The 23,936-nt window shown below is 40.1% G+C and overlaps 1 protein-coding gene across 27 annotated transcripts in view; it reads right to left on the reverse strand.

Annotated features, from left to right (window-relative positions):
- UBAP2L (ubiquitin associated protein 2 like) overlaps positions 1 to 23,936 on the reverse strand; it is a 42,682-nt gene that overhangs the window by 18,129 nt on the left and 617 nt on the right. For 7 of the 27 annotated variants that reach the window (XM_089914765.1, XM_089914744.1, XM_089914735.1 and 4 more), the window contains exons 1-11: positions 21,377 to 23,587; positions 19,948 to 20,077; positions 18,650 to 18,727; positions 18,002 to 18,112; positions 14,257 to 14,425; positions 13,758 to 13,853; positions 13,290 to 13,335; positions 12,654 to 12,766; positions 8,528 to 8,580; positions 6,411 to 6,496; positions 3,682 to 3,853 (exon numbers count right to left, since the gene is read on the reverse strand). In XM_089914765.1, the coding sequence (XP_089770891.1) occupies positions 3,682 to 3,853; positions 6,411 to 6,496; positions 8,528 to 8,580; positions 12,654 to 12,766; positions 13,290 to 13,335; positions 13,758 to 13,853; positions 14,257 to 14,425; positions 18,002 to 18,112; positions 18,650 to 18,727; positions 19,948 to 20,037 (1,014 nt within the window). In that variant the 5' untranslated portion in view covers positions 20,038 to 20,077; positions 21,377 to 23,587. Of the gene's footprint in view, positions 1 to 3,681; positions 3,854 to 6,410; positions 6,497 to 8,527; positions 8,581 to 10,800; positions 10,861 to 12,653; positions 12,767 to 13,289; positions 13,336 to 13,757; positions 13,854 to 14,223; positions 14,426 to 18,001; positions 18,113 to 18,649; positions 18,728 to 19,947; positions 20,078 to 21,376; positions 23,589 to 23,936 lie in introns of those variants that run through there. The other 20 variants (XR_016393783.1, XM_089914717.1, XM_089914690.1 and 17 more) reach the window with 10 other exon arrangements.

Below are 23,936 nucleotides of genomic sequence, written 5' to 3' on the forward strand. Positions count from 1 at the left end.
ATGTCCAGGGGCTTCCCTGGTGGTACAGTGGTTAAGAATCCGCCTGCCAATGCAGGGGACACAGGTTCAAGCTGTGGTCCAGGAAGATCCCACATGCCGTGGAGCAACTAAGCCTGTGCGCACAACTACTGAGCCTGAGCTCTAGACCCTGTGAGCCACAACTACCGAGTCCGCGTGCCACAACTACTGAAGCCCACATGCCTAGAGCCCGTGCTCTGCAACAAGAGAAGCCACCACAGTGAGAAGCCCGCGCACCACAACAAAGAGTAGCCCCCACTCGCTGAACCTGGAGAAAGCCTATGCACAGCAATGAAGACCCAACACAGCCAAAACTAAAAACTAAATAAATTTTTAAAAAAAGAATGTCACAAAATAGAATAGTCCATTACAGCATAAGCTCTGGACTCAGACTGTCTACATTCAAATCCTGGTTAAATAATTGTGGAAAAATTACTTGTAATTGGTCTGTACCTCATTTTCCTCATCTGAAAATAGGAATAAAAGTAGTACCTCATAAAGGTGTAGGAAGATTAAACAAGATTAAAGCATTTAATATGTGCATGGCACATAACAAGCAGTCAAAAAAATAAGAGCCATTAAAATTTATACCATTACCATCACTTTCCCCTCCCTCCTTCTCAGGGACTCCTTTAATGACTGGAGGGGTTTTCTCCCCTTTGAATTTTTAAATCAACTAATACTTGACTATTAAGCTAACATGAAGGTGATATAAAATTTCACTTCAGGGGCTTCCCTGGTGGCACAGTGGTTGAGAGTCCGCCTGCCAATGCAGGGGACACGGGTTCGTGCCCCGGTCCAGGAAGATGCCACATGCCACGGAGCGGCTGGGCCCGTGAGCCATGGCCACTGAGCCTGCGCGTCTGGAGCCTTTGCTCCGCAACGGGAGAGGCCACAACAGTGAGAGGCCCGTGTACCGCAAAAAAAAAAAAAAAAAAAAAAAAAAATCACTTCAGCCATTAAAGTCTTTGCCCCTTCCACTGAACAGCTCAAAAGGAACAAAAACAACTGAGCTTCATCTCAATGTTTCTAATAACTAGCATAGAGACAAAGAAGCAAAGTCAAGGAGCTATCTCAACTTCTGCACTAAATGATCAAGTAATGAGTCAATATGATTTTATTGTTTTCTGTGTATATCCAAGTTCTACAGGGTAATTGTGATGACAAAACAAAATTTACTCTTAATGCTTTTGGGGGATTCTCTCTATTCCCTACTACCAAGTAAAACTACCAGCCTAGACCAGAAGATTAACCATGTGGCCTTGACTATTCCAAAGAACCTCCAAGGAGATTTAGTCTAGTCTCTTTTAGGTTCTTACTTAAGCACATCATGATCTTCATCATTAAGCGGTGCTTATACAAAACCAATCTGTCCAACCCAACCTAAGACTTTTTTTTCCACTTCAGTCTGTATCCCAAGACTATACAAACAAGAACAAAAACACTGGAAATCTAGTTGAAAGTACGGGATTGCGGCAGAGAGATGATCCCGCACAGCATGATTACCAAATATTCTGCAAGCGTGAAACACAGAAGATATAGAAAATTACCTAACATTCATATATTATGATAATGGGGAAGGGCTCCTATATTACTTACATCTATTAAATTTTAAGGGAAGTTAATCCTCTAACCTCTGTCCTCAATGGAAAAGAACTACATTAAATAGCATACTGATTAACGCAGGTAATGAGAAAAAAGAATAGCACTTATGTTTAGTTTCACATATCACATGACACACATTAAACAGAATGTTAAAGTGGAAGTATACTGAAAACTTATTTTTGATATGAGAATTTGGATTTAGGTGTAAATCTTCAACTCCAGACATTAAAGGCAATTAAAAGTGACACAGAGCACTTAACCCATTTTCCAGTCATATATCTTAGGTGTTGGTAGTTATTTTCTGATCTTCATTACATCTTCCTACGACCTTTGTCCCATTTTGTTTCTTCCTTCTTTTCCTTTTTAGTCCCAACACTCCTCTCCCTTCTCTGCCACCTTTTCTCTCCTGTGACCACTCATTCATGGCAGAATATCAGCCACCAAATTACTATTAACACAAAAAACTATTTTAAAACAGTTAAAAACTAACAGAGTGGGACTTCCCTGGTGGCACAGTGGTCAAGAATCCGCATACCAATGCAGGAGACACCGGTTCGATCCCTGGTCCAGGAAGATCCCACGTGCCGTGGAGCAACTAAGCCTGTGAGCCACGACTACTGAGCCCTTGTGCCACAACTCCTGAAGCCTGCGCGCCTAGAGCCCGTGCTCCACAACAAGAGAAACCACTGCAATGAGAAGCATGAGCACCGCAACGAAGAGTATCCCCTGCTCGCCGCAACGAGAGAAAGCTTGTGCACAGCGATGAAGACCCAACACAGCCAAAAATAAATAAATTATTTTTTTAAAAACCTAACAGCTTTGGATTAGAGGCTGACTTAGCAGTTTTACAGCTGAATTACTCTAACCTTACGACTAGAAAAATAAAAGTATATGCATACACATAGTTTCTTACCTCTTACAACTATAGTAACCCTCCAGCAAAAAATAAACAGGAAAGTAAAATAAACAGGGAAGAAGAGAGAAAAAGCAGTACTTTTAGGATTTACTGACCATCTTTGTTTATTTAGCCTTTGCTATAATTGATGACCTTGAATTTTAAAAAAATATTCTGAATCAACAAGTCATTTGCCATAAGTGCTCTAAGTTAATAACCAATACCACTACTTCCACATTTGTGGAGACTTTACCCATTATCTTATTTATCTTCCTGAAGCCCTGTAAGATAGGCACAGCAAGCACTCTTATCCCCACTTACAGAGAAAGGGAGAAATAGCTAATAAGTGGGCAGATTCAGGAAGACCCCAAGTTTTTAGAAGCCTAGCTCAGAAATGTCTGGTTTAAATGAATACATATGACAATTCTGCTCTATCAAGAAAAAGGGAATGGCTGGACTTCCCTGGTAGTCCAGGGTTAAGACTCCGTGCTCCCAATGCAGGGCGCATGGATTCAATCCTTGGTTGGGGAACTAAGATCCCACATGCCGCACAGTGCAGCCAAAAAACAAAAAACAAACGACAGGGAACTGCTACAACCTTCCATCCAAGTTTAATTAGTATTACTAATACTAATTAGTATTAAAATTGGTTGTCATTGATTTTCACTCAAGAATAACAGTGAACAATGTTTGCACAATAAGTATTCAGTAAACGATATTAACTCATTCTTTTTTTAAAGTCTACACGTTAAAAAAAAATACATTTAATTAATTAATTAATTTATCTATTTTGGCTACGCTGGGTCTTAGTTGTGGCATGCGGGCTTCTTAGTTGTGGCATGCATGTGGGATCTAGTTCTCTGACCAGGGATCGAACTCGGACCCCATATATTGGGAGCGTGGAGTCTAATCCACTGGACCACAAGGGAAGTCTCCTAACTCATTTTTATAAGATGACTCAGTCTGTCCAAAGCTAAGTCCTCTCCTAGAGCTATATCCCCTACTACCCAACTCGACATCTCTACACCCAAGTCAGCCTAGGAAGACAAAAGAAGACGCTTTACCTTGCCCCAAACCTCTGAGTATCACTGAAAGGAATTACTGTATGTATGTGCTGGGGTTGCAGAAAAGTTTGGTTAGGATACACCATGTTTCCTACTTACCATACTGTGATGAGAAAACGTGTTCCCTGAAGCAGGCTGTGATATGGCACTCTGCTTCGAGTTACTGAACACCAGAGGCTGGGCAAGAGAAGGAGCCTGAGATGGATCCAGATTAGATGAATCATTCTCCATTGAAGATGGTGTCTTCCCCAACAGAACAGCAAGGTCAATTCTGGTGGAGAGATGGGAGCTTGATGAATAATGACTGAACATTCCAGCATTCCCCAACACCCGACTCAGATTATGGTTAGATCAAAATGAAGTCACTCCCCAGAAACACAAAGCCGTGAAATGCTTAATTCATCAAAATAACAGATCTGTAAGAGCCACAACAGTATCTACCTATGCTCCAATGAGGCTGCCAACCTTAATAATGTTAAATATTTTAATTTTAGTGAAATTAACTTAGTGAAATATCAAATGTTACTTTTAATACAGCAGCTCGATAATTGGGCCAAAATTTACAAATTTTTACCCATGATTTTAATACTGAATACCTGTCATTACCAATATCTAATATATAAAACCACATACTAGAATGCTGGCATCCTCAAGCAGCTTTGGAACAAGAAGGGTTTGGGGAATTTTTCCCCAAATTTTTAAAATATTTCAAGTTACTTGTGATATAATGAAAATATATACTAGGGGCTTTGCAAATTTCCTGAGTAATAGGAGTGTCGTTTGTTTTTCATAATTGGTCTCTTTCAACCACAGTTTATGCTAATAAAGTAACTCAGGGTGGGACCCCTCACAGAGTTTCAAGAAGGCGGCGGGTCACCAGAAACACCAAGAAAGTGATTAGAGAGTTGGAACTTTCAGCCCCACCACACTCCACCCACTTCTAGGCAAGGAAGAGGAGCTAGAGACTGAATTCAATCACCAATGACTTTATCAATCATGCCTATGTAATGAAACTCTCATTAAAAACTCTTGAACAATGAGGTTCAGTGAGCTTCTCGGATGGTGAACACATCGATGTGCCAGGAGGGCAGTACACCCAGAGAGGGCTTAGAAGCTCTGTGCTCCACCAACCCCCATACCATGCCCTATGCATCTCTTCCATCTGGCTCTTCCTGAGTACTGGTTATAATAAACCAGGGACAGCAAGTAAACTCTTTCCTGAGTTATATGACTCATTCTAGCAAATTATTAAACCTGAGCAGGGGGCTGTGAGAACTCCCAAATTTGTAGTCGGCTGGGCAGAAATGTGCAGGTGGCCCATTTGCAGCTGACCTCTGAAGTAAATAAAGGCAGTCTTGTGGTACTGAGCCGTCAACTTGGGTCTGCGCTAACTCTGGAGAGTTAGTGTCAGAACACCCAGCTGGTGTCAGAGAATTGAAGAATTGGTGTGGAAAAAAATCACAGGTATTTGGTATCATAGAAAAAAAAAAAGTATGGAGGTTCCTTAAAAAACTAAAAACAGAACTACCATATGACCCAGCAATCCCACTACTGGGCATATACTCTGAGAAAACCGTAATTCAAAAAGAGACATGTACCACAATGTTCACTGCAGCACTATTTATAACAGCCAGGACACGGAAGCAACCTAAATGTCCATCAACAGATGAATGGACAAAGAAGATGTGGCACATATACACAATGGAATATTACTCAGCCACAAAAAGAAACGAAATTGAGTTATTTGTAGTGAGGTGGATGGAGCTAGAGTCTGTCATACAGAGTGAAGTCAGAAAGAGAAAAATACCGTATGCTAACTCATATTTATGGGATCTTAAAAAAATGGTACTGATGAACCTAGTAGCAGGGCAGGAATAAAGACACAGGCATAGAGAAGGGACTTGAGGACATGGGGGAGGGGAAGGGGGAAGCTGGGGCAAAGTGAGAGTAGCATCAACATATATACACTACCAAATGTAAAATAGCTAGCTCTTGGGAAGCAGCAGCATAGCACAGGGAGATCAGCTCGGTGCTTTGCAATGACCTGGAGGGGTGGGATAGGAAGGCTCAAGAGAGAGGGGATATATGTATGAATATGGCTGATTCACTTTGTTGTACAACAAAAACTAACAGCATTGTGAAGCAATTATACTCCAGTAAAGATGTACGAAAACAAAAAACACATTACCTCTGGTAATGACATCCTGAACATCCTATTCCTATCGCACTTCTCTTTAGGACATTCTGAATCAACAGCTATCATACCCAGGTCTAGAAATAATCCAAGAGTCTTCCAGGGGATAAAAATTTTCCCTGACAAGTGTTATCTCCCTCTACTGACCCCAATACCTATGTTCAAGTTCTAAAAATTTCATAAGCCAGATCCTAGGGGAAAAAATTATCACCATACTCAGTGGGCTAAGCAAAGACCATAATTATTAAGCAAGAGAAGAAACTATTGAACAGTTCTGCAAATTCAGAAATAAATGAAAACTTTCCACTTTCAGCTTCTCTTTACCTGACTTACTACAAGTTCTAAGTTCTAAGTTTTAATCAATACCTATGATGCTGACAAGGCTGACCTATGTATTAAAGGGCTATTTGGGGGAGAGTTAGCTTTAAAATTGTAATATATGGATTTCCATTCAGTAGATTACTAATATCAACTCTTACAAATCTACCAATCAACTTAATAGGACCCTAATATGATTTGGTTATCATTATTACCGACACCATGGGAGTCTGTAGAGGTCCAGTGCCATTCTTCCTTACAACTAACTTAGCAGATACCCTTGGGAAAAGATAACAGAATTATACCACACACTTGCCTCTGACCAGCAGTGATTGTCACATTCTCCGCAGGCAGAGGCACTGACGACACATTAGAGGCAGTGAAGATCTTGGTCTCAGAAAGCTGGAAAACAGAGGAATTAGTCACTCCTAGTGTTAGGTAGGTTTCAGTCAGAAACCTGTCACAGGTTAAGGGGAATTCAACATCAAGAAAAAGGGGAAAACTCTTTGAAGAGAGAACTATCTACTCTAAGGAATCCTGAATGGACTGACCTTCAAGCCCCTTCTATCTGTGCACAATGGTTTTATCAAAAGAGAGGGTAGAATCAAGAAACCTAATAAAATCGAGTGGAGTCACATAATATGGGCACTGAACTTACAGGAAGGTGAATATGCTAGACAGAAAAACAGAGAAAGCCCCTTTATATTTTCCCGCTACAGCTCCCAACTCCTACCTCAATCCAAACCATACTTTATCTTCCACTACTCCTCTCAAAGAAAAGAAGATCACAGCCAAGATGAAGACAGATATAAGTTAATTCTTGGCTTTTGAGCAGTTAAGGGCCACAGATATAAGTTAATTCTTGGCTTTTGAGCAGTTAAGGGCCCAAGTGCTGATGAGTCGATATATGGAGGAATAATTTTAACATGCACTTTTTGGGGACTTCCCTGGTGGCGCAGTGGATAAGACTCCGTGCTCCCAATGCAGGGGGCCTGGGTTTGATCACTGGTCAGGGAACTAGATCCGACATGCATGCCACAACTAAGAGTTTGCATGCCACAACTAAGGAGCCCACGTGCGCCAACTAAGGAGCCGGCGAGCCGCAACTAAAGGAACCCTGGAACCACGACTAAGGAGCCCGCCTGCCACAACTAAGACCTGGTGCAACCAAATAAATAAATACATATACATTTTTAAAAGGCATTTTTTGCCTTAAAACTGACTTTGTTACACCTAGTCTCTCCACTATAAAACACTAAAATTAGGTAAACAATTGTAAGGAATAAATCTTCCTACTATTCAAAAGTTGATTTTGAGGGGGGGGGCATGCTGCCCGGCCTTCTGGGATCTTAGGTCCCCGACCAGGAACTGAACCCCGGCCCTAGGCAGTGAAAGCGAGGAGTCCTTAACCGCTGGACCACCAGGGAATTCCCCAAAAGCTGACTTTTAAAAAAAACTTTTTGATTAAAATCTCCCCTCTAAAAGCAGTGAATCCACTCCCCCAAATATATCATTCTCTGAAAAGTGGTTAAGCTGACAAGCCAAATCTTAGAAAGTATTCACAAAGCAGTCTAGCTCTGCTACAAGAGAAAAGAATCACCCTCTAATGCTGATACATCCGGAATTTTAAAACTCAGGCCTGAAAACCTAAACAGTCTGACACATCATTTCCTCTTATCATATTCTGTCTTGACTATTCGAATAAATACAAGTACAGGAAGGTTCATCCGTGATCACGGGAAACTGTAATTCATAGCAAAAGCTTGACTGTGACCAGGGAATCAGGAAAATTCTTTTACTCAGGTACTACTCCAGCGAATTCATATAGCTTGTTTATGTGCCACCCATCTATGAGGTTTCCTAGTTTAGTCAATCTGGAAGATAGCCAAACCTACATGTTCATCTCAATTACAATCACCACGATGCGCTCTTAGTACAAAAACAAAAAGGGTCCCAGAGTCAACCAGACTGTAAACTTAAGAACTTGGTACTGTAACTCTCATCTGTACCCACCTCTAAGCCAATTACAGGACCATACACCAATGCCTGAATGTGAACCAAATAACTGATTTGCTCCAAGGAGAGTCATGTGCCACCAGAAGCTGTTACTCAATGCACTACCTGCCTAACTCCATTTCTAGTGCCCTACCCAACCACCATCTCTTCCTGGGATAAATCCGACAATCAGATATTGGACTTACACAAGTGCACTTGCCCTTTCCATAGTCTGGTTCCACAGAGTCCTGTTCATGCCCAGTCTCCTTCATATAACATATGTGAAATGTTCTGGCTCAGAACACTATTTTGGATGTAAAAGTTTTGGGTCAGAATCTTAAGGGTGAATTTTGAGGGGTAGAAACATACCCATTTTCTATCCCTAAACACCACTTAGGGATAGAATGTACTAATGAGGAATGACCTGGGAATACCTACATCTTCATTCCAATCTTCAGTTCCCCATTCCTCTGTTGCAGTCCTCCATGCACCTGGGAATAAAGGAAAAACAATGAAGTAATTTTAAGTACCAGTACAAAGCACAGGCAGAAAATACAGACGTTTTAAACTTTTGGCAGCCAAAAGTGTAACTAGAATTTAGTAATCAGAAGGGATTCTTGGGCTTCAGAGGGAGGAAAAGACTTTTTAGAAAGGGATACCTCAGAACAACCAGGGTTTTAATAAGATTATGATTTCACAGCTACTTTCAGTTCTTGTTACACAGCTGTAATAGGAAAGAGAGCCAGACAGTAAGAAAGAGAGAGAAAATGCAAGAGACAGCAAGACTCCAATGGACCCAATGCTCCAAGCAATCTCTTAAGGGCCTTCAAGTCCTCTGACTTAGTAGTCCGTTCAGTGAAATGGCAGCAGACAATTTAAACTGAAACATGCAAGCTATACTTATTTAGTATAAGACAATACTGCAGGCAGTCTGAAGAAAGATGGCAGCAGGGGCAGAGGAACACAAATGGTTGCCACATTATAGTCAAAGGGCAGTGAAGAAGGAAAGGCTTGAAATCCAAACTGAGAGCACTGACACCTACCTGCTATGGGAACTGAATTTGAAAATGCATACTCAGGGCTTTCCTGGTGGCACAGTGGTTAAGAATCCGCCTGCCAATGCAGGGGACGCGGGTTCAATCCCTGATCCGGGAAGATCCCACATGCCATGGAGCAACTAAGCCTGTGCGACACAACTACTGAGCCTGCGCTCTAGAGCCCATGTGCCACAACTACTGAGCCTGTGTGCCACAACTACTGAAGCCCGCGTGCCTAAAGCCCATGCTCCACAACAAGAGAAGCCACCACAATGAGAAGCCTGTGTGCCGCAACGAAGAGTGGCCCCGCTCTCTGCAACCAGAGAAAAGCCCACGTGCAGCAACGAAGACCCAACGCAGCCAAAAATAAAATTAAATTTAAAAATGCATACTCAGCAGAAGTTTATAGATCGTTTTGATTTAACTATAAGAAACACCAATGGATCTGTTCTTTTCAGAAGACACGAGATGAGATTGAAAAATAAAATATGTGTAATAGTTACCGTACTGGTCCTAACTATACAAAACACAAAATCTGACCTGTAAAAGTCATGGCACAGACAATGGAGGGACACAGTTTCTGTAGGAGAGGTCTGTAAATAATCAAACCACCTTGCATATTCCCCTTGTTTTGCTTCACGTATACGCATATCCTCAGAAAAGGAACCTGGCATTTTTTAAGGAATATAGGTGAGTTTCTATGAGACCTAAAATTCTTCCCTTCAACCAAAGAACCACACTAAGAAACAGGAACCTCTGTGTAGCAAGGACCAGAAAACGCCTTATTTTCTTCTCTAGAATAACAGTATATATTTAATAATTCTTAAAACGTTCTCTCCAAATGGAGAAACTTCTTACAAGAATGAAAGAATGAAGGCGTGGCATTCAGATTTCACTGTCACTGAAGAGAAATATTCTAACACCTACAAAACCCGTCTGAAATTCTCTTAAACGTTTAATAATGAAAACTCCTATTTCCTAGAGAAAAATATGTTCAGTGCAATGCCTTTCCCAGGACAATGTTAAAACTATGCCAGGGAAATTCCAAACCACTTAATAATGACAATGTTCTCCAAATCAAACTAAAGTCCAATCTCAGTTTAAACAAGTTACAAACCACACTCTTCTATCCCTCTCTAGTGATGGCATTTTTCCTCCCCATTGACAACCATCCCACCCTGGCTAATTGGAATCCAAAATCTGGGTTAACACATACACACAATCCTAGAATTGGAAGTGATCTAAGAAGTCATTTACTACTGAGAGGCTATCTCTCAATGCAAGAAATTTTTTTTCCCCTGCACTCTGGCGACTGCATCTGGAATGGAAAGGAAGACTGTAGACAGCTACTTGACACCTTCCTATATAGGACATATGGTCTTGGCTAAGGCAAAGGACTACACTGAGGAAGCGTTAAGGCACAGAAAGAGTACAAATGCTCTGAACAAAAGATTAGGGCTTCCATTCCATCAGCAAAAAGCACAGACAATGTAAATGTTAAATATTCATTAAATAAACTAATTTTTTTAAGGAGGAAAAACAGGCACAGAATATGAGAGAAAAAAGCAGAAAAATAAAAAGCAGGAAAACAGAAAAATGACATATCCACAGATATTTCAGTTCATAAAAATCTATTAAATATCCGGGGCAGTTAGGCGCCTGGATGTATCATACCAGGAGCAGTCTCAAATTTTCGGGGATAATTTGACCCCTCAACCCCAATGAAATCAAGTCCTGAAACAAAAAAGAAAAGAAAAGAAAAAACAACCAGTGAAATTTTGCTTGTGAATGAGAATGTTTGCCCCCAACACACAATTCCCACTGTACCTGTGGATATTTTAAGGGTAGATTTGAGTCTCTTTTTAAATTAAAAAGGGAATTTGTAATTTGCTATCATGAAAACACAAAAAGAGATCATGCATGAAGCTAAGTTCAAATCATGAAACTTGAAGGGAATGCATGAAACTATACTCAACACTTTCACACTAACAAGCAATTCACATAATTTTTCATTCAGCCACAAATCAAAAATTTCTGAGTCTAGCCTCCCAAATCTGCTATTCCCTACTCGGTATAAATAAACACACACCTCTTCCTTCCCTCTCTCTTTTCCCAACCAGATCCTTGTTGAAAATAGCTAAGGCTTTCAATCTAGGACTGGGACTCCATGCCTAATTTTCTAATTTTGCCTAACAAATCCCTTGACTTCTATTATCTTTTCTGCCAATGATAAAAAGCCAAATACCCAAGAACGAACTACAGCTCAGAAACATATCTGTTATTCGGACTGTTACCAATGCTCTACAAGCCATCAAAAGATGAATGAAGAGCAGTTCTAATGCCTCCAAAGTATAAGTTAAAACAGAAAAGAATATTTCATAGCCAAATGGTTAAGGGACTTCAAAAAGATATCTAGCTTGCCAATAACTCAACTTTAGCCTCCACCAATGAGAAATCTGTATTAAAAATGAGTTTATAAGACAGCTTGATGAACAAAAAGCAAGTAACATTCAAGACCTGAGGTACAGCATATTGTGGGCAGTAGATGAGAAGTGATTTGTGCCAAAGACCTTCCTAAAGACGCAGGATTAAGGTAACTGATCTCTGAAAGGGGGTAAGGCAAATTTAAATGGATAAGGAGTCAAAGAGCCTATTTCATGCTCTACTATTAACCCTTCCCCCACTTTGTAAGAGGAAAAAATTCTCAGGCTTTCCATGTGCTGGCTCGGCCAGAAAGAGGTAGCTGGTCTCATAAGAAAGTACTCTGGAACCAAGAGGCTGTTCTTATTTAAAGTAGTAAAAGTTATCTCTTACTCCCAAACACATCTTGGTGTATCCCACAAGCCTAACATATCCTCAAACATATATACATTACTCAAATATGCATCAAAGTCAGCTAACAAAAAAAGCGAATCCCATAATACTCTACCACACCCAGAAGACTATCCAACAAAGAAAGGCAGAAAGTCTCCAGATTTCCTTCTTGCCCATAAACTGAGATTTCCCAAAAATTAAGGGAAAAAGATACTCCTATCTCTGTATGCAGAAACAAATAAATTGACAGTGGGCTTTGATTCTGGGCCCTATTCATCTTTACAAGTAATGGATTGATTAATTCTGGGTATCTTTTCAAAAGGCAAAGCTAAGTAGCCAAACAGAAACACTAGGAAATACAATTGGAACTAATGGTATAATGGAAAGAGCATGAAATTTGAGAGTCAAAAAATTCTGAGTTCAAATACTAGCAAATTTCATAACCACTCTTGCAGTCTAAGTCTTGTCATCTGGAAAGTGATGATAAATAATGTCTATTTTATAAAATAGTGATGAAGATCAGGTGAAACAGCATGTATAATGTGCCCATGGGCACAAAGTAAATGAAGGAGAGTACACTGTAATTCAGTTGTCACCCCTTTCCTCTCTCTGACTCAGCAGCCAAAAACTACTCCACTTTTTTGTTAAGTATATCCTCAAAAAAATTATTTCCTTAGATTCCCAGAGACAAGAAACTAATAAAAGTCACTCACTCGTCCCATCATCTGGTTCAAAGTGGCCAGTGTTGTTCCATGTATTGCCGCTATTATTGCCATAGTTATCATCAGTATTGGCCGGCTCTGCATAATCAGCTGGGTTAAAGGTTCTGGGAGGAAAAAAAAAAAAAAAAAAAGCTTAAAAGAGTCTCTGAGCTCTAAGCAGCACCAGTGAAAATTAACTCAAAAGGAGGGCAATCGGAATCTTGACTGTCTCTTTCCTAGTACAGATCAACCATGGCCCCATTCTATAAGCCTATAAGCTGTCTACTTTTGCTCACTTACCAGCTTACCTAAAATTTCATGGTATAATCTTTTTTTTTAATAATTTTAATTTATATCCACTATCCCTTTTGGATTAGGACACCAATAAAATCCACATGAAGATTTTGAGAAAATAGCAGGTAGGTGTATTCAAATGAGATAAAATAATTCAGGTGGTAAATGCTTATCTTCCAAAAATAAGCCCTATGCCTATACACACCTGATGAAATAGTCCAGCAATCTTTCTGATCACATTTTGGTTATAGCTGCCTATTATCCTCAGGATACCAGGATATTAACCATGCTAAAACATTATGGTAATGCTTAAGGAAAAATTAAAGACTTTAACACTGGATCAATGAAACTTACCCCATTCCTTGAGCAGAAAACCTTCCTCCCCGCCTACCAGAGCCACCTAAAGAATGAGAAAAAGAGGGAGAAAGAAATATTTTAGAAGTTGATATAAAATCACCTTGCCAACAGAGGCAGCTTTGGAAAGTAAGTGGTTGACATCATCAGATATTCCTTCTCTCACTCTGTAGCACATCAGTTAATATAACACAGCAGGACAATTATTACTGACAAGGTTGTTCCTTTGCTGATCAAACTGCTGGATCCTCAAGCAAATACAATAATAACAACAATAAAGAGCAGAGGAAATGACATCTACCTTCCTTCCCACTGCCCACTCAGTAGTCTCTAGAATTTGCATGACACCTCAACAATTAAGGTATCCAGAGTCCATGTGAATTTGTCTGGTTTTAAATAAAGCAGACCCCTACTAAACTAATAAGAGTAGCTTGCCCCCAATATCCATCCCGCCAACAAACTGATCACCTCTGCCTCGGCCACGACCTCTTCTGCCTCTTTCTGTGCCTCTTCCAGAAGGCCCTCCACTCTTGGTGCCATCTAATCCATTTTCCTGACCTCGAACTGAAATTTAAAAACAAAACAAAACAAAACAAAACAAAACACCACAGATGGCCAGAGCAAAGTGAATAGAAAGTATGTACATAAATGGTATGTATACATGGTGGTGGGGAGACAAAAACAAAGAAGAGAAAATGAGCTGGAAGGATGGAACATGATGGTTACTAGGGAATGGTTACTAGTCAAACAATTTTACAAACGGCTACAAGGTAACTTCATGCTCAACTGGTGGCTGTTGCTAGAAAAGGCTACATGCAAGAAATGCCAAGGTCTCAGAACAGATGATTTTAAGAAAAATCAAAAGGATGATATAATGGTTACTAGATCCAGCCTCGCAGAGCCCTGACATCCCTCAAGTCTAGACATTACTAACCCACAACTGGTTTTGTTAAAGCCCCATGCATACACTCTCGTCCGCGGCTGGCACCTCTCCCCCGTCTTGGTGGCCCACCACGTCGCCGACTATAGTCTCTGTCCCGGTCTCGATTTTCTTTGCCTTCCTCGTTGGATTCCGTTTGGCCACCGTCCTTCTGTCCTGAGACTCCTTTCTTCTTCCCAACCATCTCCCAGGAATGCTAAAGAAGAGCAGAGCATTCATGTCTAATCAATATAGGTTGCTACCAGGAAACCAGAGATAAAAGCTGGGACAACTGTTAACCATTCTCCTCTCAGCATCCACATCTAAGATAACTTCTATTAGTTTATTTCTGTTTAAGTGGAGAGTATAGACAGAACCTCAAAACAAATTCTACACCTATCACTGCAAAATTGAAGCCCTTTTTGTAGAAGAGGTGCTTATAAGCAAATGGATTGCAAGGATCACTTCCAAAAGGGTTACCGAGATCTCTATCCAGTTCAGTCACTCGGCGTGGTAGTCAAAGGACCTAGTTACTTACTGGACCTTTCTGTCAAGTGTGTTTCCTGGGCTGAAAAAACTAATTCCCTTTGGATTCAGTGACTCCCAGTTTTTTATAGCCTTATCCATGTCAAATAAAGCAGAAAAGAAAACTGAAAGTTTGTAACAGTTAACTCTGAATTCAGAATGAACGAATAGCATTTGACTCTTGAGTATATTCTCTAATTCAGCAACCTAGAATTTAGGAGGAAAACAACTATACCTACTCCCCAACCCACCCCCCTTCACACACACCGATTTCCTTTATTTAAAAGAAGACCAAATAGCAGTCAGGAAAGCACAGCCCTGGCCTTGAGACATGCTGACTATAGGAAGCCTTCCATTCCTGGTTTTATTCACTGTGTTCTCCCCTATACATCCTGAATTGCTACAATACGATTCAACCTTCCTCAAAGCAGTTCATTCCAGATTGCAGGAGGGAATATTTACAGCAAGGAAAATGAGCTAAACAGTCTTGCAAAAACTCATTCCTTAGGAAAATGAGTTTTATAAATTTGAAGGTTTTTTTTGGCCTCGCTGTGTGGCTTGCAGGATCTTAGTCCCCTTACCAGGGATTGAACACAGGTTTTCAGTAGTGAAAGCGTGGGGTCCTAACTACCAGCGAATTCCCTATAAATTTAAAGTTTTAAACACACAAATACATTGATTTACAAATTTTTGCAGAAAATATGTACAAATAAAAGTTCCAGTTCAATCACCAAGACTATCAGAGCTTTACTATCCTAGATACCATCTAACCCAAACTACAATGGCCCTGCTGCTCAGCAACAGGTATCTAATATCCAATAACTTTGAAAATATGGAATAGTAATATGAAACTACTATTAATTTTGTCAGGGTTGATAATAATATTGTGGTCATATAAAAGAGTAACCTTTAAGGGAAACATGCCAAAGAATTTAGGAAATAAAGTACTATGATATCTACAACAACTTATTTCCAAATAATCCCAAGTGTCCACCAGTGGATGAGTGGATAAACGAGATGTGCTACAAACATACAACGGAATATTATTCAGCCTTAAGAAGGAGTGAAATTCTGACACAAGCCACAATATAGATAAACCTTGAAAACATTCTGCTAAACGAAGACACAAAAAGACAAATATTATTTGATTCCACTCACATGAGGTACCAAGAACAGGCAGAACCTTACACGAGGTAGTGAAAATAGGTGTTACCCCAACCTGGGAGTTGGGAAACGGAGAGTTAACTGTTTAATGGATACAGTTTCTAATTAGGAAATGAGTAAGTTCTGGAAATGGATAGTGGTAATGGTTGTCCAACACTGTGAATGTCCTTAATGCCAATGAATTGTATACTTAAAATGGATAAACTGGTCTATTTTGTTAAGTATATTTTACCACAATTTAAACATTTTTAAGTTCAAAAACAGTAAATTTAAAACTATACTAAAAGCATACCTACATATTCTAAAAAGTCCACAAGAAATAGTTTACTAAAAATTAAGTATCTGCCTAGCACTCGGCAGCTCCTTGTTGCCTACTCTTTCAACCCACCCAGATTCCACATTATAGCTGGTAGGTCAATTTTTGCTCACAGTAGCTTCAATTCATAAATTATAGTAACCTTGTAGCTAAATCTACATCAGCAACACTGGAAACCAGACTCGACACAGTTCTTCGAGTTTTTGCTACTCTGTCTCAAAACCTGATAGGTTTCAGAAACCTGTCACCTTTTTCTTCTCTATGGTTATACATCAGCTGCTGGCACCTGATGGGTTCTGTAAGTAAAAAGAATTACTATAATCTTCCCGAGGCACTGCCAGTTTTCTAATACGATCTCATCCAACCAAATACATCCAACATTGATTCCCATTGGTTTCACTAGTAGCTTATTTATTTGTGGCATAAACCTACATTCTCTACCTGTTTTTCTTTTTTGATACTGTGAAAGGTCAGACTTGTAGCACTAGGCAGGAGATGCTAGAAGGTGAAACAAGATATGACTTGTGCAAAAAAAAAAAAAAAAAATTCACTTTTTTTTTTTTTGGCTGTGCCATGCAGCATGCAGGACCTTAGTTACTCAACCAGGGATTGAACCCGTGCCCGCTGCACTGGGAGCTTGGAGTCTTAACCACTGGACCGCCACGGAAGTCCCCCAAAAATTCACACTTTTTAAAAGTGTAAGTAGATCCACCTCTACCTCCACTCCCTCGAAAATACAGAGGCAATTACTCTGGAGTAAACGCAAGATGAACCAGAACTGCTTTCTGATTATCCAGGCAGTAATTTTCAAACAAGACCCATAATATAAAATCTAATCTAGGACCACACTTTTGAAGAGAAAAAGGTACGAATTTAAATTCAATGATTAAAAATAGTTTTTCACTATTATTTCCCATTGCTTCGAGGAAACTGACAAACCTCCAACATTCAGCTAAAGTGACACTGTAACATCAGTAAGTTAAGCTCTCTAAGGATGAAATCTGGTTATCAATTTCAACCAAAGATCCCCTGAGTAAGACCAAGTAAATAAAAATGACTTCAAATGATACACTCCTCATTAAAAAAATAATAATAAAGGTCTCTACTAAACACTGCAGGAACATCCCAAAGATTAATTAGTAAGGCAGAATCCCTGCTCTTAAGGGGCTTAAAAATTTGAAACAGTAATAAGACAATAACAAAACACAGGATTCTCATTAAATGGAAAGGAAAGGAGGTGAAAGCAACTCTAAATTCTAGGGCAAGAGTTCCTCCAATATCCCCTTGTCATCTCCAGGGATGGTCAACAGGCTCTAAAGTTTGTTTCTCTGCTAATTCAACAGAAGTAAGTTCACATGATGAAAAGGTATTGTGAAATGTAAAGCTGATATTGGTGGGAGTGTTCTGAAATCAGAATCCAGTAGTCTGTGGCTTTGTTCAATAGCAATAAAACATGTGAGCAGAAATCTTCCATGATTAGTAACTAAGGCTATTAAATAGCACCTCTAACTCAGACTAACCAAATCTTGAAAACAGTCACTAGCCTAGAATGAATAATTTATTTCCAGGCCAACTAGAAGAAACTGATTTTATCTGTTTTCTCCTATTTATTGTACATAAATTTTAAGTATTTGCAACCTGCAGTAAATAATCTCCAAGACAGTTGCTTGCTTTATTTGGAGAATAAGATACTGTGCTTTAAGGTGAGTTACCCCACTTGCTATTTCTGGAATTTACTAGCCTCTCAATGAGGGACCCACTTTCTAGAACACTTTATTAGCACTCTACCGTATCTGGGTTTCCTTCCAGCAGTACATTGATGGCTCTGTTGACATCTCCGTTGCAGTCATGCAAAGCAATGACACATTCATCCTGGTTCTTGCCTGTGATATCAATCAACTGAAAGAGAAAGATCAGCAACCATCATGAACAAGCCTGCACTCCCCACAAAAGAAAACTAGGTGAAAAAAAGGGAGAAGACACAGCTGAGTTTGAAAGAAGCAGGCTTAAAAAAGTAAAACATGCAGAATTTTGGTACTCTAGTTCCAAAAGCAAAATATTAACAACCTATGATTAGGGATGGGGCAAAAGTATTTATAAAGCAGTTGAATAACACAGCATCTAATAGAGAATCAAATGCAGAAGCATACAGGATCCAGTATACCATGACTTGCCACATTTCCTAGATGCCACAACTATTTGAAGCTGCTATACAATGGTATCAACAAAGTCATTCAATAAAGAAGAGGTTAAAATTAAGGTAAAACCTCTTTGAACAAGGTATCTGTCCAAAGGGGTACAATCAGACAATAAAAGCACTCATAATTCGTTTAATACTATAGTGGAAAATATCCTGGTAGGCATCAATTCTATTTAACTGTGCTTTGATCTTGATGTCTTTTTCCACACCTTATGGCAAATTAGCGATACACTCACTTGTTTCACCTTTTCCTCAAAGTCAGCATCATTATGGTCCGAAATCATCTGTGCAAGTCGAATTTGTTCCGCAGTGGCCTAAGAAAGCGTGATCAAGAGACAACACTTTAGAGAATAAGAGGGACCTATATAGTCAATATTCATCATCTCCCACCCCAATTTCCTTCTCCTTGTTACAAATGACCAACTAATAAAACACTACCACCATGACAACAAAGAGAGAAGCTGTGACTATTTCAAGCTACAATCTCTAAAAAAGCAGGGAGCTTTTTCACCTATGTTCACAGTTAAAGAGACTTTCACTTTGGGGTCACAGCACCACTTTGAAACGTCTGTGCCTTAATTCAATTTCATTTATTTGCAAAGTCATGTGTAAACCCTGTTCCTGATTCTGCAATGACCAATGCCACCCTTTTATTCCTTAGGGATGAGAATATCATTAACGTTTAGTCTGAGGATACACTCGGCATATCTTCCAAGTATCCAGTGTATGTTTATAAGATGTCAGAAATTTTAGCCCCAAATGAGATTAAGTACTAAAATTCTGCTAGAAATTCACCTGGAAAAAGAAGTGAAAGAAAAATGAATAAGAGGAAAGTTCTAGTCTTACATATTCAATTTAACTGACCATAACCAAATACAAATTAATTCATTCATATTAGGTGCCAACAAATACCAGACTAGTTATTAAAAAAAAAAAAAGATCATATCTAAATCCAACTTAAAAAGAAAAAAAAGAGAGAACTCATAAACCTCAGCACCCAGGTGCCAAGAAGGTTAATTTACTCTTTAAAACTGAGCAATACTCTAGGGTGTCTCATCTGTTAATCTTGAAGGAACATAGTAAAGATGCTGACTCCTCATGGGAAAGGAAAAATCAGATTAGGCCTCAATGAGACCAGAGAGGAAAACAAAAGACAAGTTAGGGAAAAGAAGAGCAAAGGAAAGGAAGAAGGTGGCAAGACAAAGATTGGCTAGAGGGATATCAAAGTGCAAGGTCGAGGAAATAAGAAATGTATTGCTAAAACAACCCAGATGAATGAAGGAAAATGCTATCTTAGAGATACAAAGCACAGGACCCATTCTTTCCAAGCCTCATAATGCAGTAAATTAAGCCCACTGCATCGCAGCATGTCATTAACAGTTATCAGGCCCCAAGTGAAAAGAGGCATGGATTAGAAAATAAGAATAATGAACCCAAACTAATAATCCAAAGCACAGAATGATGCTGCACTAGATGGAAACCAGTATCAACCAGCAAGGCTACCCCATGGATCCATATCCCTTGGGTTCTTTACCTGGGGCCGCTGCTTGTGCTGTGTCTGATTTTGGTTTTGAGGTGGTTCCCAGTTTCCCCGGGCTCGGTTAGTGCCCACCGACGTCATCATTTACAGTATATACAAATAACAGTATTTACAAGGTAGAATACTGAAAGATTTAAGAAAAAAAGAAAAGTTTAGATGTTAAATGTGGGCAAAATGTTTTCAACCTCTCTTTCATCAGCACCTTCACCACTTCCACTTCTTTAAAGAGACAAACCAACATTCACCTGTTCTTAAGACAGATTTCCAGTATGATAAATTCCTTAGAGAACTATGACTATTTATCCATTTTTGTAAAACAAGAAATATATAAAACATGTGTTGTGATGGTTTGTTTTAAAGTTATGAGCACGATTTGGTTACAGTCCCCTATAGGCAGCCTTTGTGAAGTTTTGCTATCTTGATAGTAAGCAAAACAATGTTAATAATCAAGTCTTCCAATAGGCGAAAATACCCAACGTCCCTTTGACAGAAGGAAAGATAATCAGCAAAGCCTGGAAACAAAAGCCTTCCAGGAAGGGGATTAGTCTATACTCCAAATAAAAACAATTTAAAATGCTGTACTCAACCTACCTTTGAAAACAGCTTTACCTGCCTTACAACCTTTTAAACGTAAGTTGCATGTGTCCTCCATCATTTGAGAAAGGACAAGCTCAAGCCTAGCCTCTTTCTTCCTCCCTCAAGTTTCTATCTCTCAGTATGGTGTGGGGGCTCCCACACCTTTCAGCAAGGCACGTATCAGCCCCAGTGACTTTGCCCAGAATCTCAGTTCCTTGGATAATAATTCTAACACGCTGTTTTTGTGGCTGCTTCTGTGGCTGCTTCTGTTGGTTTCCTAAGTTCACAGTTCCAAGAAACCAGAATTGCAATTCCCCTCCACCACTCACCTTAATATATAGAGAATCCCAAATTTGTCCCAAACCAAAAGCATCTAGCACAGAGTTTTATTTGGAAGAAAGTGCTTCTGGGAAGTCATTTTAAACTTGAGACATTATTGCCAGCAAGATGACTTTGTTGAGTCTTTAGAGACATGGAACACACAGGCCCTTCCCAAAGCCAGATCAGTTTTGTTAGTAACACTTCTAACAAGCAAAGATTCTACTGAATTTAAGTTGCCTTCATTGATACTTTGTTTTATAATGCAATCTCAGCTGTTTCATTTAGTAAACAAAGAAAACATTCATCATATGATGGAGTGCTCAAAATAAGGTTACACTGCAGTTTTACTCCCTGCCAAAGAGGACAAGTTTATACTTTTCTGCTCTATATTGAATTCTTTTTCATTAATGATACTTCATATAGGGTAATTCTAAGCTGCCCAGAAGACATTGATGGATTTGAGGGACAGGTAGGCTGGGCTTCTAAAGAAATATGCAAGGATTAATATTAGGAGACTGAATTTCACCTGTTTCTTGGGTCACAAAGAAAGCCAACTTCCCTGTGGATAAATTCTTCAGCCAGTTGGGTCAATATGTTACATAGGTCTTTGTTGTTTGATGCAGTCATTAAGAATTGAGTTTTACATTCCCTGTCACCAAGAAATATTTTTAAGGAAAGTTCATGGCTAATTTTTAACCATTACCTCTTCTCCCTACACAAATGTGCACAAAAAGGCCTGTAAATATGTATAGGTAGTACAGGATTATTTGATACACTGTAGTCCACTTTCCCAGGCTGCCATTATTGTCAAGTTCCAACACTTAATTTACAATAAACAAGTGTTATTCAACCAAGTACGCCTGGATTCAAATCAAACAGAAAAAGAAAAAATATCAGGCTTTATTATAATTGACTCTAAGATGAACATTCTAACACGGGAGTGGCCTCTCCTGTAACTTACAAATATTGATTGCTTTCTACTCATCATGTGATTTCAATTTGTGAGCATGCGTTACACTGTGGATATGAATTTCAGGACTACCTGTATGGACAACTGCATGTACAGTACCAATCAATGTAAATACATTAAAAAGTCATTTTGAAAGCCACACAATTACTCAGGAAAGGGGAAAAAAAAAATTCTCCTAATCACTCTTGCTATTAGCTTCCACTTCTCTCTTACAAATGCTTTGAAATGTGTGACTAAGACAATTTTACCACCTAGGTAGTAACAACACTGACCAAAAGATCAAAAGTAAGTGATGTGGGATGGATCACTGGAGGGCACAGAATTAGTAGCCTTTTAGTAGCAAGCAGAGACACATACCCAGAGTTATCACAGTGGAGATGAGGAATCTTGTTAAGTACTCTTTCTTAAAACATAAAAATATTTAAGGGAAGTAGGTGACAAGTATTGGAGACCAAGGGAATAGTGCAGGAACAAATACAGATTTCAATACAAGAGTGCCCTTGACTGTTTTCTGAAAACCAGCTACTTAAAAAAATAGCCAGAGAAATTTTACAGAAAAAAATAAATAACAAGTATTTATTGAGTATCTACTATGTGTCCAATACTTTAGAAAATACAAAAGCAATATGACTTGGTTGCTGCCCTCAGGGAGCTTACAATCTAATTTGAGAAACAATTCAGAAACTATGAAGCTGGAAGGGGGGTGGGTAAGGCTTGCTACTTCTAACAGAGCAACTAATTCCCCCAGATGCTCTGTGGAAATGATCCCTGCATCCCATTCCCCATCAACTTGAATCTAATTTAAAAAAGAGTACTTCCCAGTTAGGACACATATGGCAACAAGGGGCTTTAAATCAAAATCCAAACAGTACATTTTAAGGCCTTTCATCATTAGTTTACATGCCAGCAACACTTCCCGACTTCCCATTCACGACGGAAATAATCACTGGGATAGTCAAATCTTTAAGGACAATGGTTGTAGGATCTCAAAGCAGTTTTAACAACCCATACACAGCCAAAACGTTTTACTTCTCCTGTATTTCAGGTTGTCACTGACCCTCATCACATCCCAGCAAGTCACATCAGACATCCATCCCCAAAGCAGAATATGGGTGGTGGAAGTGGTTGGGGAGAACACAAAAAGGATTTCTCCATCTAATAATCAGGAACAATCACAGGCAAAAGGGGTAACAATAACAACAAAAAAAAGGCCTGTTACTGTGGTGTTTTTCTTTCCACAACATCCTACACCAGAGATGGCTACATTTCAAGAACGGTGGAAAAGGAGCGGCCTCCTGTTTGTGACATCAGTTTGCAAAGCAATTTAAGGACTGTCCACAAGGTGAAGGGTCGAAGAAATTTGGAATTCCTGTCCCATTATAAGAAGAGGGAACACATACCCCACTGCTCTAATGACGTCCCTTAGGCGCAATATACCCTATGGGGGCCTTCAGGCCCAGCTTCCCAAATAACATCATTAATTGTTTGGGGTACCCAAAACTACAGTATGGAAGACAGGAAGCTAAAGACAGCAGCAAAAAAATATATTCCAAGAGCTGGAGCGGTGAGCAAGAAGGAAAGGTAATAAGAGGAGCTGACAAAGAGGCTGGAAACGGAGAGGGGACGCAAGCCCACGCGTGGAGGATGGGAGGCTCACCCCGCTCAGCGCCACATCGGGAGCTCCCGGGGCCAATCGCCTCCTTACCTCCCACCCGGAACAAATTAATCCTCCGCACTCCAAACTGAGGGCCACATGGGGGAGTTTGGGGCAGCTCCACCCCATCGCCCTTCCTCCCCCCCCACACACCCCGCCACCCCCAAACCAGGCCGGATCCGGATCAGAGGAGGCCCGCAGAGGGTTGGAAAAGAAGGAGGCCCTCTCGTCTTCTCCACAGGCACCGGCCAGGGTAGAGAGAGGGCCCTACCTCAGGCGGGGCCCAGGCCTAGCTCGCTCGCGCTCTTTCTCGCTCTCCCCCTTCTCAGGCTCTAGCCGCATGCCCCCCCCCTCCGGCTGCCCCAAGCCCCGCCCCGGCCACGCTCCCAAATCGAGGCCCCGGCTCTGGCGCGGCCCACTAGGCCGCGAACCCAACCATAAACAAAACCTCCAGCGGCCGAC

Source organism: Delphinapterus leucas, chromosome 1 (assembly GCF_059928025.1).
Source record: "Delphinapterus leucas isolate spDelLeu-1000000601 "Yukka" chromosome 1, BTC_Dleu_Yukka2, whole genome shotgun sequence".
Classification (NCBI taxonomy): Eukaryota; Metazoa; Chordata; class Mammalia; order Artiodactyla; family Monodontidae; genus Delphinapterus; species Delphinapterus leucas.